The following is a 12,708-nucleotide window of genomic DNA, read 5'->3' as shown; positions in this document are numbered from 1 at the left end:
TCATTTTCTTTATTACTTCATATGTCACAATAAGTTGGTTTAATTTTAAGTAGAAAAATACCTGGTTTTCCTGGCATTATTTTTTTGTAAATTGACAATTTGTAATTGTATAAATTTATGGGGTACAAAATGAAAGGAGAAATACAAATGACCAAGAAACATATAAAAAAGATAAACATCACTAATCATCAGAGAAATGCAAATAAGAACCACCATCTTCCACCAGTCAGAATGGCTGTTATTAAAAAGTCAAAAAACAGCAGATGTTGGTGAGGCTATAGAGAAAACGGAATGCTTATACACTGTAGGTGGGAATGTAAATTAGTACAACAAAACTGTATGGAGATATCTCAAAGAACTAAAAATAGAAATACCCTTTGATCCAGCAATCCCACTACTGGGGATCTACCCAAAGGAAAATAAATTATATAAAAAATCCTGTGTTTATATGTTTATTGTAGCACTAGTCACCATAGCAAAGCCATGAAATCAACCTAAGTGTCCATCAACTGTTCCAAACTGACTGTTCATCACTGTTCATCATCCAAAGATTATTGCATTAAAAATGTGGTACATATACACTATGTAATACAACTCAGGCATAACAAAGAATGAAATCATCATGTCTTTTGCAGCAGCATGGATGAAACTGGAGGCCACTGTCCTTAGTGAAATGACTCAATAACAGAAAATTTAAAAAAAAATCCGTTTCCACTTTTAAGTGGGAGCTAATCAATAGGTACATGGACATTGAGTGGAATAATAGGCACTGGAGACTCCAAATGGTGGGGCACCAGGGGGAGGGATGAAATATCCCCTGTTGAATACATTGTATACTACTTGGGTGGACAATGTACACTAAAAGCCCAGCTTTCACCACTACTCAATATAATCATGTAACACAACTGCACTTGTACCCTTAAATCCATAAAAATTTGTTTAAAAATTAATTTCAAAATGATGTTACAATTTATGAATGCAGTGTAGAATAATTAAATTGAAAATTAACTGTTAGACTGTGATATGGTTTAGCTTTGTCAGTCCCCACCCAAATCCCACCTTGAATTGTAGCCTCTATAATTCCCAAGAGCTGTGGGAGGGACCTGGGGGGGGGATAATTGAATCATGGTGGTGGTTTCCCCCATACTGTTCTCATCATAGTGAGTAAGTCTCACGAGGTCTGATGGCTTTAAAAGGGGAAACCTCTTTCACTTGGCTCTCATTCTATCTTGCCTGCCACCATGTAAAACGTGCCTTTCGCCTTCCACCATGATCATGAGGCCTCCCCAGCCATGTGGAACTGTGAGTCCATTAAACCTCTTTTTCTTCATAAATTACCCAGTCTTGGGTGTGTCTTTATCAGCAGCGTGAAAACAGACTAATACAGACAGTTAGAATTTAATTATCTAGATAACTAACATCTACCTCAGATTTTTGAAAAATAGGCATCTTAGTAGGAAACATTGAAAATATTACAGCTGCTATAATTCAAGGAATTCATCAATAAATAATTCAGTTTGTGTGCTGTGTGATGATCATAACTCTGGTCATGTCATATATTCTGCTTTGGCTTAAAGACATGTATTTTTTCACTTTGCTCTGAGAATAGAGACTAAAGTCCTTACTAGGACCTGTAACCCCTTGCCTCCTTACAGAGCACTCTGATATTCTCAGTGTTCTATCTATACAGGTCTTCCTAAGTCTCTTGCTTTTCCCATGCTCCCTCTTGCCACAGGACCTTCATATGTGATGCCCGCTCTATGTTGAATGCTCTTCCTTCTTCCTTACTGGTTTATTCTATTCATTCTTCAGATCTCTCTTCAAGTGTCAGTTTCTCAACACAGCCTTTTCTTACCTCCCTGACTGGTGGTAATATTCAATATTATGGGCTCACTACTATACCCTAGCATTTGTCACCATATCATGTTTATATGTCTATATTATTATAATTGTCTCCCTTCCTAGAAATGAATCCCACAGGGTCAGAGACTTTGATTTGCTCACTATTAAATACATTGTGCCTGACAGTTCCTGGCTAAGGGTAGAACACATATGTTCAATGGGAATGATATTTTCTTCAAGGAAGCAAACTTGGTTCTTAAGAGAGTGAAAAAATCTTGGCTATTACAATGATTTGTGAACTTCCAAAGGGCCAAAGTTCATAAAAATAAGAACAGTATATCTGTGGTATTATAATTTCATGATAATATCAAAATAGAGGATAGAGGAAGGAAGGGGTTTAAGGAGAAAGGGATATATATATATATTTACATATATGGAGATAAATATATATATATGAAGATATATATATATATGGAGAGAGATATATATGGAGCATATATATATATATATGCTCCTTAGGAGGTGAAAATTTAAAAAGGGTTGAAAAATACTGACATGGATGATCAATAAATATTTATTGAAATAATAGATGAATAAAACAAGTTTGTGACTTTAATATTCCTGTCCTGCACATCATTTCAGAAGCTATTCAGAGCTATTTCAGAAGCATATTTCAACATTAAGTGACTGATTTTGAATTTTCTTGAGGCTTTTCAAATTTTATTTTCTATCCCTTTCTTTAGTCTTTGAGGGTCAGCTATTACTTATTCTTTTTTTTTTTAATTATACTTTAAGTTCTAGGGTACATGTGCACAATGTGCAGGTTTGATACATAGGTATGCATGTGCCATGTTAGTTTGCTGCCTCCATCAACTTATAATTTACATTAGGTATTTCTCCTAATGCTATCCCTCCCCCAGCCCCCCACCCCCTGACAGGCCCCAGTGTGTGATGTTCTTCTTATGTGTTTACTTATCTCCATCTCTAATGTCTTGGGAGCTAAGAAAACAAATAACAAACCAAGAAAAGTGTTTAAAATGAAGGCTAAGCGGCTGTAGAATGAGGACCTAGGAAGTTCCTGTTTGACTTAATTCAGTGATCAACAAACCCTTCAAGCACTCTACTAGGAACTGTTTGTTGTGTATATTATGACTTTATGCAATTTGATTCAGCTGCTTAGAAGCTTTCTTCTTTTTTTTCCTTTCTTTTTTGGCCTAATTTTTCTTCTCTTCTGGACATGAAAATTTACCAGACAGGAGACTCCTAAATGAATGAGCTCTCATTTTATTCCAAAACATAATTTTCTGTTTCAAGGTGGAACAGTTTTATACATTTCCTGAATTGTTGCTTCTCCATAATGGGAAATTTTAGCAAATACTTTCAGTTTGTTAGATCTTTAAAATTATGCTTGCTATATAGAATACAGATTGGTGTCTGTGTCTGATAAATATATTTCTCTACGAAATATATTTCTCTGCTTTCTCTAGAGGACACTTTGTTATTAACCGGTTAATTCATATTTTTCCATAAACATTTGCTATAAAAAGCCTTATGTTTGTATACATATTTTCTGTACAATTCTTTTTGTACACCCTTGGAGACTACATTCTTTTCTTTCATTTATAGACTCCAAACGCTGTCCTATCTATGGTCACTAACTGTACTTTTTGTTCCATATCTGATTTAATTTTGTTCCTTTAGCTTTCACCAGCTGCTAGACTTCTGTATTTTACACTCCAAGAAATAAACACCACCTTTCCTATAGAGCATTTCTGATATTGTCTTCTAGCTCTGTATTCATGTATTGAAGCTTTTCATAATATCTCCACCTCTTGTGTATTGCAAAGTTTTTAGTAAAGATTATTCAAACATAACGTTTGAACTCTCAGGGTACTCTTTTGTTTGAGAGTCAAGAGCCCAGAAACTTTTCTGTGAGTTTCCATCTGGTTAATATTTTCTAGCAGAGTTTAGAAATAGAAGTCAAAGGTCAAACATTTAGAGTCTAGGGAGGTCTTAACTAAATCCATGCTTTGATAGTGGCCATTTGCACCACTATACTGATTGATTTTCTATGTTGATTTGTCTGATAAAGGCGTGGCAGCTGGGGTTGCCTCTATCTACTCGGTTCTGTCTCCATAAATCTGGATACATACCTGAGTGAATCTGAACAATGTTGCAAGGTGTATCGAAGAACATGTGTCTCTTTAGTGCTCCCAAGAGGTAAGAGTTCTTTAAGGGAAGAAATTCTGTCTTACTCTGTGTATCCATCTTTTTATCCATTTTGCTTGACAGGGTGCCTAGCAAATATTAAGCACTTAATAAATGCTTGCTAATACTTGATAATTAAAGAAATATTTATTTGGTTGTTTGTCTGTACTTGACTCATTTCTCTCCTTCATCAGCACCATTTACTTCCTAACTAACTCACTCTTTAATTCTGCTATATGGTTGTGAATATTTAAAAAATGAAAAATTGAAAATGTTTAATTGCTTTTCCATAATGTATTATCTGTGACATCAACTACCTAATCAATATTTTACCTCTAATTGAATTTGCACACATAGGGACATTATAAATGATGTCTTACGCACTCAGTTTTGCCTTCTGAATCCTCGAAGCTGTTCCTTTTTCTTCCATCTGTCCCATTATGCTCTGGATTTGATGATGATGCTACTATCAGCAATGGCAGGCATATTCATAGGATGAGTGAAAGACTCATGCAGGAACTGATCACTAATTAGCAATGCATTTCCCATAGTGAAAAATTGGCCTAAAGTTTCAAGAAAAAAAAAATAGAGTAGCTGAGGCTGAAAATTAGTCTGCCAGTTCAGGCCCATAGCAAATTGCTATTGCTCTCAAACTCAGCATCTTTACGATGGATAATTGAAGATCCTTTAAACTAAAACATTGTAAATGGCATAACTATGATGATCCTATTTGGAATTCAGCCCTTGTTTTCAAGGATTTACTGTTTTGAAAAATGTTTGATAAATTTATTGCAGAAGAGAAAATACTTCTGCCAACTACGTAAGTGCTTTGGACATAATTTGTATTCCTGCTGTTACATGCAGGAACTTGTGCCAGAGGAAAAAAAGTAAAAAGAAAATTTGTTTGGAAAGAAATCAGCAATCTGGAAAGGTAGTTTCAATCTATAAATATCTCTCTTAAGGAGAATTGAACACCAGCTAAATTCAGTCTTAAGAAATAAAACACTGAAGATAATCAAAATATTTCATTCACTTAAAAATGCTTATGCTGGATATGTTTGTGATGCACTTTTAAATACGAATGACATCTGAGGATTATGATAAATTATTTTATAAGTGAAAAATATAAAGCCAGTACATCTTCTGTATTGTAAAATGCAAGTACCATGCTGAATTGGAAATAACATGTGATAGAGTTGAGAGAACTTGATTAACATCCTGGTTTGGTCATTTACTAGGCATTGAAAAACCTCATTTATGAAATGAAATGAACTACTCCAAAGTTGTGAGGTTTAGATAAAACCTTTTTTTGTGAAACTGCTTTGCAATTTGTGAAGCACCATAAAAATAAAGGCATAATTTATTTTAAATAGTTATACGACATAGGATACTCCAACTACAGACTTCCTAGTTAAGTTTCTAGTAACTACAGCGTTCCATTTGTTTAGTAAAGCATTGTTACACAATTTCTAATTTTGGTTTATAATATATTGATCCCCAACATGATTATGTCACAAAAAAAGGAACATTGTTTATTGAATGTACATAAGTGTCATTAAGTCAGTATTCTCTCCTCTTATTCTGTCTCATTCCTTTGTAAGCCAAACCCCTTCACCTGCATGGGAAGAAATAATTGATCATGGCCTAGAGTTAGTATTAGATATATGCTTGAAAACACAGTTTCAGAACCAACAGATATCCACCAAAATGGTTTATAACCTGTGAATATTAATTTCTGAGGTACACTTATTTTTTTTCTAAACTCACATGAACATAAACTCCCTTATATATTTTGTGACCTTAGGCCCCCATCACTGATTCTTCTTTATTGAATTTCTACAAAGGTATGGGTAGAAGATCAAAAGGAATATCTATTTTTCTAGATCCCCACAATAGGATCTAGTGTTGTCCTGTTATTGAGCATATAGAAAAATGAAAGCCAGTGGAAAAGAGGAACCCAAGAACCTTAATATTGTTTTGTGCCTTAATGGAATTCACCAAGTTCTGAATTTCAAGAATGTATTATTTCTATTCTTTTTTCACCTCTGTCAATGGCAATAACAACTGCAAGAAAAATATTATAATTCAGACCAAATTATCCATAGAGTTGTCATGAAAAATTACAACTTATATCCGTGTATCAACATTTCCCTATAAAAAGTTCTATTTCCACATCATCCAATTGAACATTATAGTTTTGTGTTAAAAATATAATTAATGTTTAAATTTGCATGGACAAAATGCTCTCAATATCCTAGAATCTAATCAACCTTTATAAAAGGAATCTTCAAATTGTGCTAAGTTTTCATGGAGTATTTGTTGGGAAAGTTGTCATTTTCATTAGCAGTGCTGAAAAATAATCATTCAGAAACAGATTCATTACTCTAAAATTATTATACTTTCTTAACTCATTTTGTAAGCAAAATATCTACCTAACCATTGAAATGTAATGTTTGATACCTGCATTTTAAATCATACTTTCATTGTACTTTGAATCTGCAGCATTGTTCTGGTCATCTTCACAGCAAAGGTAAATATATTTCCATGAGATGTTTGCTAGTCTATATAGTGACACAATCAACTTATTTATCACATAAATATTGATTAAAAAACTGGACTACAAATATCTGGATCAAACATATATGGTCCTTAACTAAGTGTTTATGGTCAAATATCAGGGAAATTCTGAATCTCCTGAAATTGTGTGAAAAAATGATTGTCTCTCTCTCTCTTTAGAAGTGTTTACTGGTAGGGACTGGATTCTCAAGTCTGTCAGCCACTAAAATATAAAGACCATTCTAAATAATATACATGAATTTAAAAGTTATATTTATTTTCTTATTTGGCAAAACCATAAATGTTTCCCTATGTCTTCTTGAATTAATTTGAATACTGTGAATTTATAGAATATTTGCTTTGCATCTGCCTTAGACATCTGTAACATTCTACTTGTATTATCTTTTTGGGGGGACTTACATCATCGTATCCCTTCTCCTGGTTGTAAGGTTTTTGAGGGTGGGCCTATCTTATTCATCTAAATTTAGCACAGCTAGAAAGATCTAAAGAGATATGCGTTAAATTATTTATTGTGAATGTATTGAGCACACAGACACTCTTTTAGGAATTGCTGATAAAAAACAAGCAAGTCACCCCTTTTAATAGATGTGAAAAGTACTACAGCAAAGTATACAGCAATAACATATGACAGGGCCCTCTGGTTTCCTTCTGTAGACATAGTCTGTCATAAGAATTAGTCTATACAGCTTTACATGAGATTTGTGGATAAACCTAATTTCTTTTCCATTAATAATGTTAAAAATTATTGAGTGCTTCTTTCCTTCACCATCATTTGGCCATGCCTAATTTATCATGTTAAACTTTTTGATATTTATTGACTTTAATATTATGCCATTAATCTATCATTTAGTTGTCACTCAATGATATATTAATTTAGTTATTTTTGCCTCATAATGTATTTTAATATACAGAAGGGCTGGTGGTATTAACCTGTCATTCTTTTTTCTGAATATTCTCTCATATTCTCAACTACAAGTTATCAAAAATTGAATTTAAAACAAAAACATTATGTTAAGATTTTTATTTTGATTTCTATTTATATTGGTTAGGAATGTATGTGGCTGGAAATAGTGGAACCCAGAAAGGCAGCTCTTAAAATATATAAATGTATCTCATGCCACGTGAAGTCTGCATGTAGACAATCTAGAATTAGTGCCATAACTCCATGGTGCCATAAGGCACTCACATTGTCCCTATTTTCCACTCTTTCACCTTTAACTTTTAAGGCTTTGTTTTTAAGCTTCTCGCCTTAAGATAGCTCACGTACCATTATAATTTAAGGTCCATGTTCTAAGCAGAAGGATGTAGGAAGAAGCAAAAAGAAAAAACAAAAAACCCAAACAAACAAAAAACAAACCTATTCCTGATGTCCCAGGGACTCTAACCTACTCACATTCTCTTCTCTCATTGACCATAATAGTGTTACATGACATCATAAGCAGTGGAGGCCAGAGAATTGAGTAGTAGAGATTTTTAGCTTCTAAAGTTAAAAAACATAAGCAACAAAAGTATTGATAATGCTTTTCTACAGCCAATCCAGAGTCTGCAATTGTATTTCATTAAATTATGAAATATTTGTTGTGTGTGTATGTGTGTGCATGTGTGTGTGTCCACCCTTAAAATGACAGGGTGTTTTTCTACATAAATTCTAGCCTTTTCATATACTCTCTCAAAAAGGATAACAATTAGAATTTATTGAAGAGAACTTGCTACGATTTAGGCACTGTGCTAAGCACTTTGCATATATTAATTTATAAGTAACCCCATGAGGTAAAATAAGCTATTATTTCTGTCTTACAAATGAGGAAACTGAGACACAGGGTAATTAAGCAGCCTGCCAGAAGTTGCATTCAGAACATGAAGATGGCAGGATTCAGGCCCATACAATCTGACTCCACAGTCTGTGCTCTTAATCATTACTAGAAGTTGCCCATTTTTGAAGAACAGGGTGAGTGCAAAGAAATGGTACTTTTAAAAAATGTAATTACAAATGCCTTTCATCTATTTTTAGTGTCTTTTATATTTACATTTTTGTTGCTATTTGAGGTAGAGCTCTATAACCCTCCTTCTATCACTCTTTTTTTCTTGTCTTGTTTCTCATCTTTTCTTCACTCACTCCCTTCCTCCCAACCTCCCTTCCTCCTGGCCTTGTGTCTCTCTTCCTGTGTTCCCTATTCTTCCACTTCGTCTAATTAATATGTATTTATGAAGCTATTGTTTGTTGTATTATCTGTAGTTCTCATGGATGTTAATTCCAGTGGGAACCAAAACCTGCTAGGGAGGAGTCATTATTTTAAGTAGGGTGGTGTGAAAAGACCTCACTAAGAGGATGATGTTTGAGAAAAGACCTGAAGGAATGGAAGGAGGCACCATATGACTCAGAGACAAGAGCCTTGAGAATATTTATGAATGTTACTCGATTCATAAGTATGAAACTACATGTGCACAAGTTTATTTACTATGTCATTATTTGTAACAGCAAAAGATTGGAAATAAGCCAAATATCCATCAAGAATAAAATATGGGACCAGGCATGGTTGCTCATGCTTGTAATCCCAGAACTTTGGGAGGCTGAGGCAGGAAGATCACTTAAGCCAAGTAGTTCAAGCCCAGCCTGGGCAACATAGTGAGACCTTGTCTCTACTAAAAACAAACAAACAAATAAAAACAAAACAACAACAACAAAAACTAGCCATGCATGGTGATGTATGCCTGTAGTCCCAGCTGCTCAGGAGAATGAGTCAGGAGGATCACTTGAGCCCTGGAGTTTGAGGCTGCAGTGAGCCATGAGTGTGCCTCTGCACTGTAGCCTGGGCAACATAGCTAGACCCTGTCTCAAAAAAAAAATAATAAAGTATAGTACATCTACACACTGGAACATTAATCTGTCAAAAAACAATGCAATAATAAACTATCCAGAAAGTACATTAAGAAAACAATTCTGTTTACAATAACATCACAAAGAATAAAGCTTAGTTAAGGAGGTGAAAGACTAACATACTGAAAAACTATAGATCATTGATGAAAGAAACAAGACACACACATAAAGTAGAAACACATCCTGTGTTCATGGATTGGAAGATACAATATTTATTGTTAACATGTCTATACTAGCAAAGTGACCTATGGATTCAATGTATCTCTATCAAAATCCCAATGACATTTTTCATAGAAAAAGAAAAAAATTCTATAATTCATATGAAACTACAAAAGACCACAAATAAACAATCAATCTTGAGAAAGAAATCTAGAGGTATCATTCTTTCTGATTTCAAAATATATTACAAAGCATCAAAATAGGATGGTACTGTTACAAAGACGTATAAACAAATGGAGCAGAACTGAGAGCCCAGAAGTAATTATACCCACACATGGTCAACTAATCTTCAATAAGGGCACCAAGAATACACAACACCTTCAATAAAGGTGTTGGGAAAACTGGATACCCATATTCAAAAGAATGAAATTGTACCTATTTTTCTTACACCATACACAAAAATCAATGTAAGACCTAAAACTGTAAACTTCTAGAAGAAAACATAAAGGAAAACCTTTGTGACGTTATCTTGGCAATAATATCATAGGTACAACACAAAAAGTACAAGCAACAAAAATAAACAAATAGGACTGCATTAAACTAAAAAGCTCTGCACAATGAAGGAAACAATCACGGGAGTGAAAAGGCAACCTATGAAATGGGAGAAAATATTTGCAAACCATATATCTGATAAGGGGTTAATCTCTGAAATGTATAAGGAACTGCCACAACTCAATAGCAAAATAAGAAAAAGAAAAAAACCCCTAATAACTGGATTTAAAAATGGGCTAAAAACTTTACTAGACATTTCTCCAAAAAAGACTAAAAAATTGTTGTATTAGTCCATTTTCACACTGCTATAAAGAACAGCCTGAGACTGAGTAATTAATAAAGGAGGTTTAATTGACTCACAGTTCTGTATGGCCTGGGAAACCTCAGGAAACTTACAATCATGGCAGAAGGCAAAGGGGAAGCAAGGCACATCTTACATGGCAGCGAGAGAGAGACTGAAGGGGAAGTGCCACTTTTGAACTATCAGATCTCATGAGATCTCACTCATATTATGAGCACAGCAATGGTGGAAATCACCCCCATGATCCAATCACCTCCCATGAGATCTCTCCCTTGACACCTGGGGATTACAATTCGAGATTCGATTTGGGTGGGGACACAGAGTCAAACTATACCAATTGCCAATAGGTATATTTTAAAATGTTCAACATCACTAATCATCAGGGAAATGCAACTCACAACCACAGTGAAAGATCACCTCACTCCTGTCAAGATGGCTATCATTAAAAAAAAAGAAAAAATTGTTAAGTGTTGGGGAGGATGTGGAGAAACTGGAACACTTGCACATTGTTGGTGGAAATGCCAATTGGTATAGACACCATGGAAAATGGCATGGAGGTTCCTGAAAAAATTAAAAATAGAACTACTACATGATTCAGCAATCCTATTTCTAGGTATATAACCAAAAGAATTGAAATCAGTGTCTCCAAGATATGAGCATTCTTATGTTCATTGCATCATGATTCACAATAGCCAAGATGTGGAAACAACCTAAATGTCCATCAACAGATGAGTAAAGAAAATGTAATGTATATACATTATTAAACCTTACAAAAGAAGAAAATTCTACAATATGTGACAACATGAATAGACCTTGAAGATATTATGCTGAGAGAAATAAACCAGTAACGGAAAGACAGATACTGCATGGTTACACTTACATTACGTATGTAAAGTAGTCAGATTCAAGAGAATCAAAGAGTGGAATGGTAGTTCCAGAGGCTAGTGGGAGAGATAAATGAGGAATCACTAATCAATAGGAATAAAGTTTTAGTCAAGCAATACAAATATGCTCTAGAGATCCACTGTACCTATAGTCAATAACAACATATTGTACACTTAAAAATTTGTCGAGAGGGTAAACCTCATGTTAAATGTTCTTCCAATAATTTTTTTAAAAGAACAATAATGACCTACTATATACTGATATGCAAAAATCACTGGGATACAATATTAAGCAAACAAAACAAGATGTAGAGCTGTATAATGTATGCTTGTTTTGTTTGCTTAAAATTGTGTCCTGGTAATTTCTGCATATCAGTGTCTAGTAGTATTTTTTTTCTTTTTTTAAAATTATGGTAAGAACATTTATCATATAGAAAATTTTCTTATATAAAATATATGTATTATATGTATACCTGTACTTATTTTTCAAAACAAATGGAGAGATAAGCTAAAAACTAATTAAAATAATTACCTAAAGATTATGGATAGACATTTGGGGGACAACTATAACAATTCAATTAAGCTAATAATTGTAGAATTAAATTGACCACCTGATGATGCAGGTATTTTTTGTAGTATTTTTCGATTTTCTATATGTTAAAAATATTCATAATTTAATGTAAAAAAATTAAAATGCAAATATTAGACATGATTGACATGTTGACCTTTATCTGTTAAAAAACTAAAAATATAGAAATTTAACAAAAATCATGTCATTTTTGGCTAATTGCCTACTTGTTTTAAATTTGTGGCATGGTAAATTTGGCCATTGTCTAGCAGGGAGAATTAAATTCAACTCAGAAGTAACGCTAATTGGGAAAAAGTAAAACTGGATTTTTATTTGTATAGAGAAAGCTGAAGAAATAACATATTAGTGTTTTCAGGGTTACAAGGATTTTTATAAGATGCAAAATGTCTAGTCATTTTCCCTTCTGGGAATAGAGAATAGGTCTTAATACTAATTATAACAGCCAGCATTTGCATAGCACTTTATTGTTCCCAAAATATGTTCCTGTCTCCTGATAGAAATGGTTGTAGCTAATCGAAGTGAGCTACTTAGAATAACATTAGATTCATTCCTTTTCTTTGGCAAAGACAACCACATGTCAGTTGGGCTGTGCAATTCCCCAGTGGTTAGAAAGAAGCAACACATAACCCTTTGGGATTCCTTCCTGTTTATACTTTTATATCTCCCAAACTTTGTCATATAAAACAAACTATGCTTCAATAAAACAGTTAATCCGTCA

General features: G+C 33.8%; 1 protein-coding gene across 17 annotated transcripts in view; it reads left to right on the top strand.

Moving 5' to 3' along the window:
• The window catches only part of IQCM (IQ motif containing M), a 464,883-nt gene that overhangs the window by 406,772 nt on the left and 45,403 nt on the right, over nt 1-12,708 (top strand). The window contains exon 16 of one of the 17 annotated variants that reach the window (XM_054683891.2): nt 6,553-6,747. The exons of the other annotated variants lie outside the window; for them this stretch is intronic. Within the exon in view, the coding sequence (XP_054539866.1) occupies nt 6,553-6,584 (32 nt within the window). The 3' untranslated portion in view covers nt 6,585-6,747. Of the gene's footprint in view, nt 1-6,552; nt 6,748-12,708 lie in introns of those variants that run through there. 17 annotated transcript variants of the gene reach the window in all.

This window comes from Pan troglodytes, chromosome 3, assembly GCF_028858775.2.
Source record: "Pan troglodytes isolate AG18354 chromosome 3, NHGRI_mPanTro3-v2.0_pri, whole genome shotgun sequence".
NCBI classification, from domain to species: domain Eukaryota; kingdom Metazoa; phylum Chordata; class Mammalia; order Primates; family Hominidae; genus Pan; species Pan troglodytes.
This window is presented reverse-complemented; position numbering and strand designations above follow the sequence as displayed.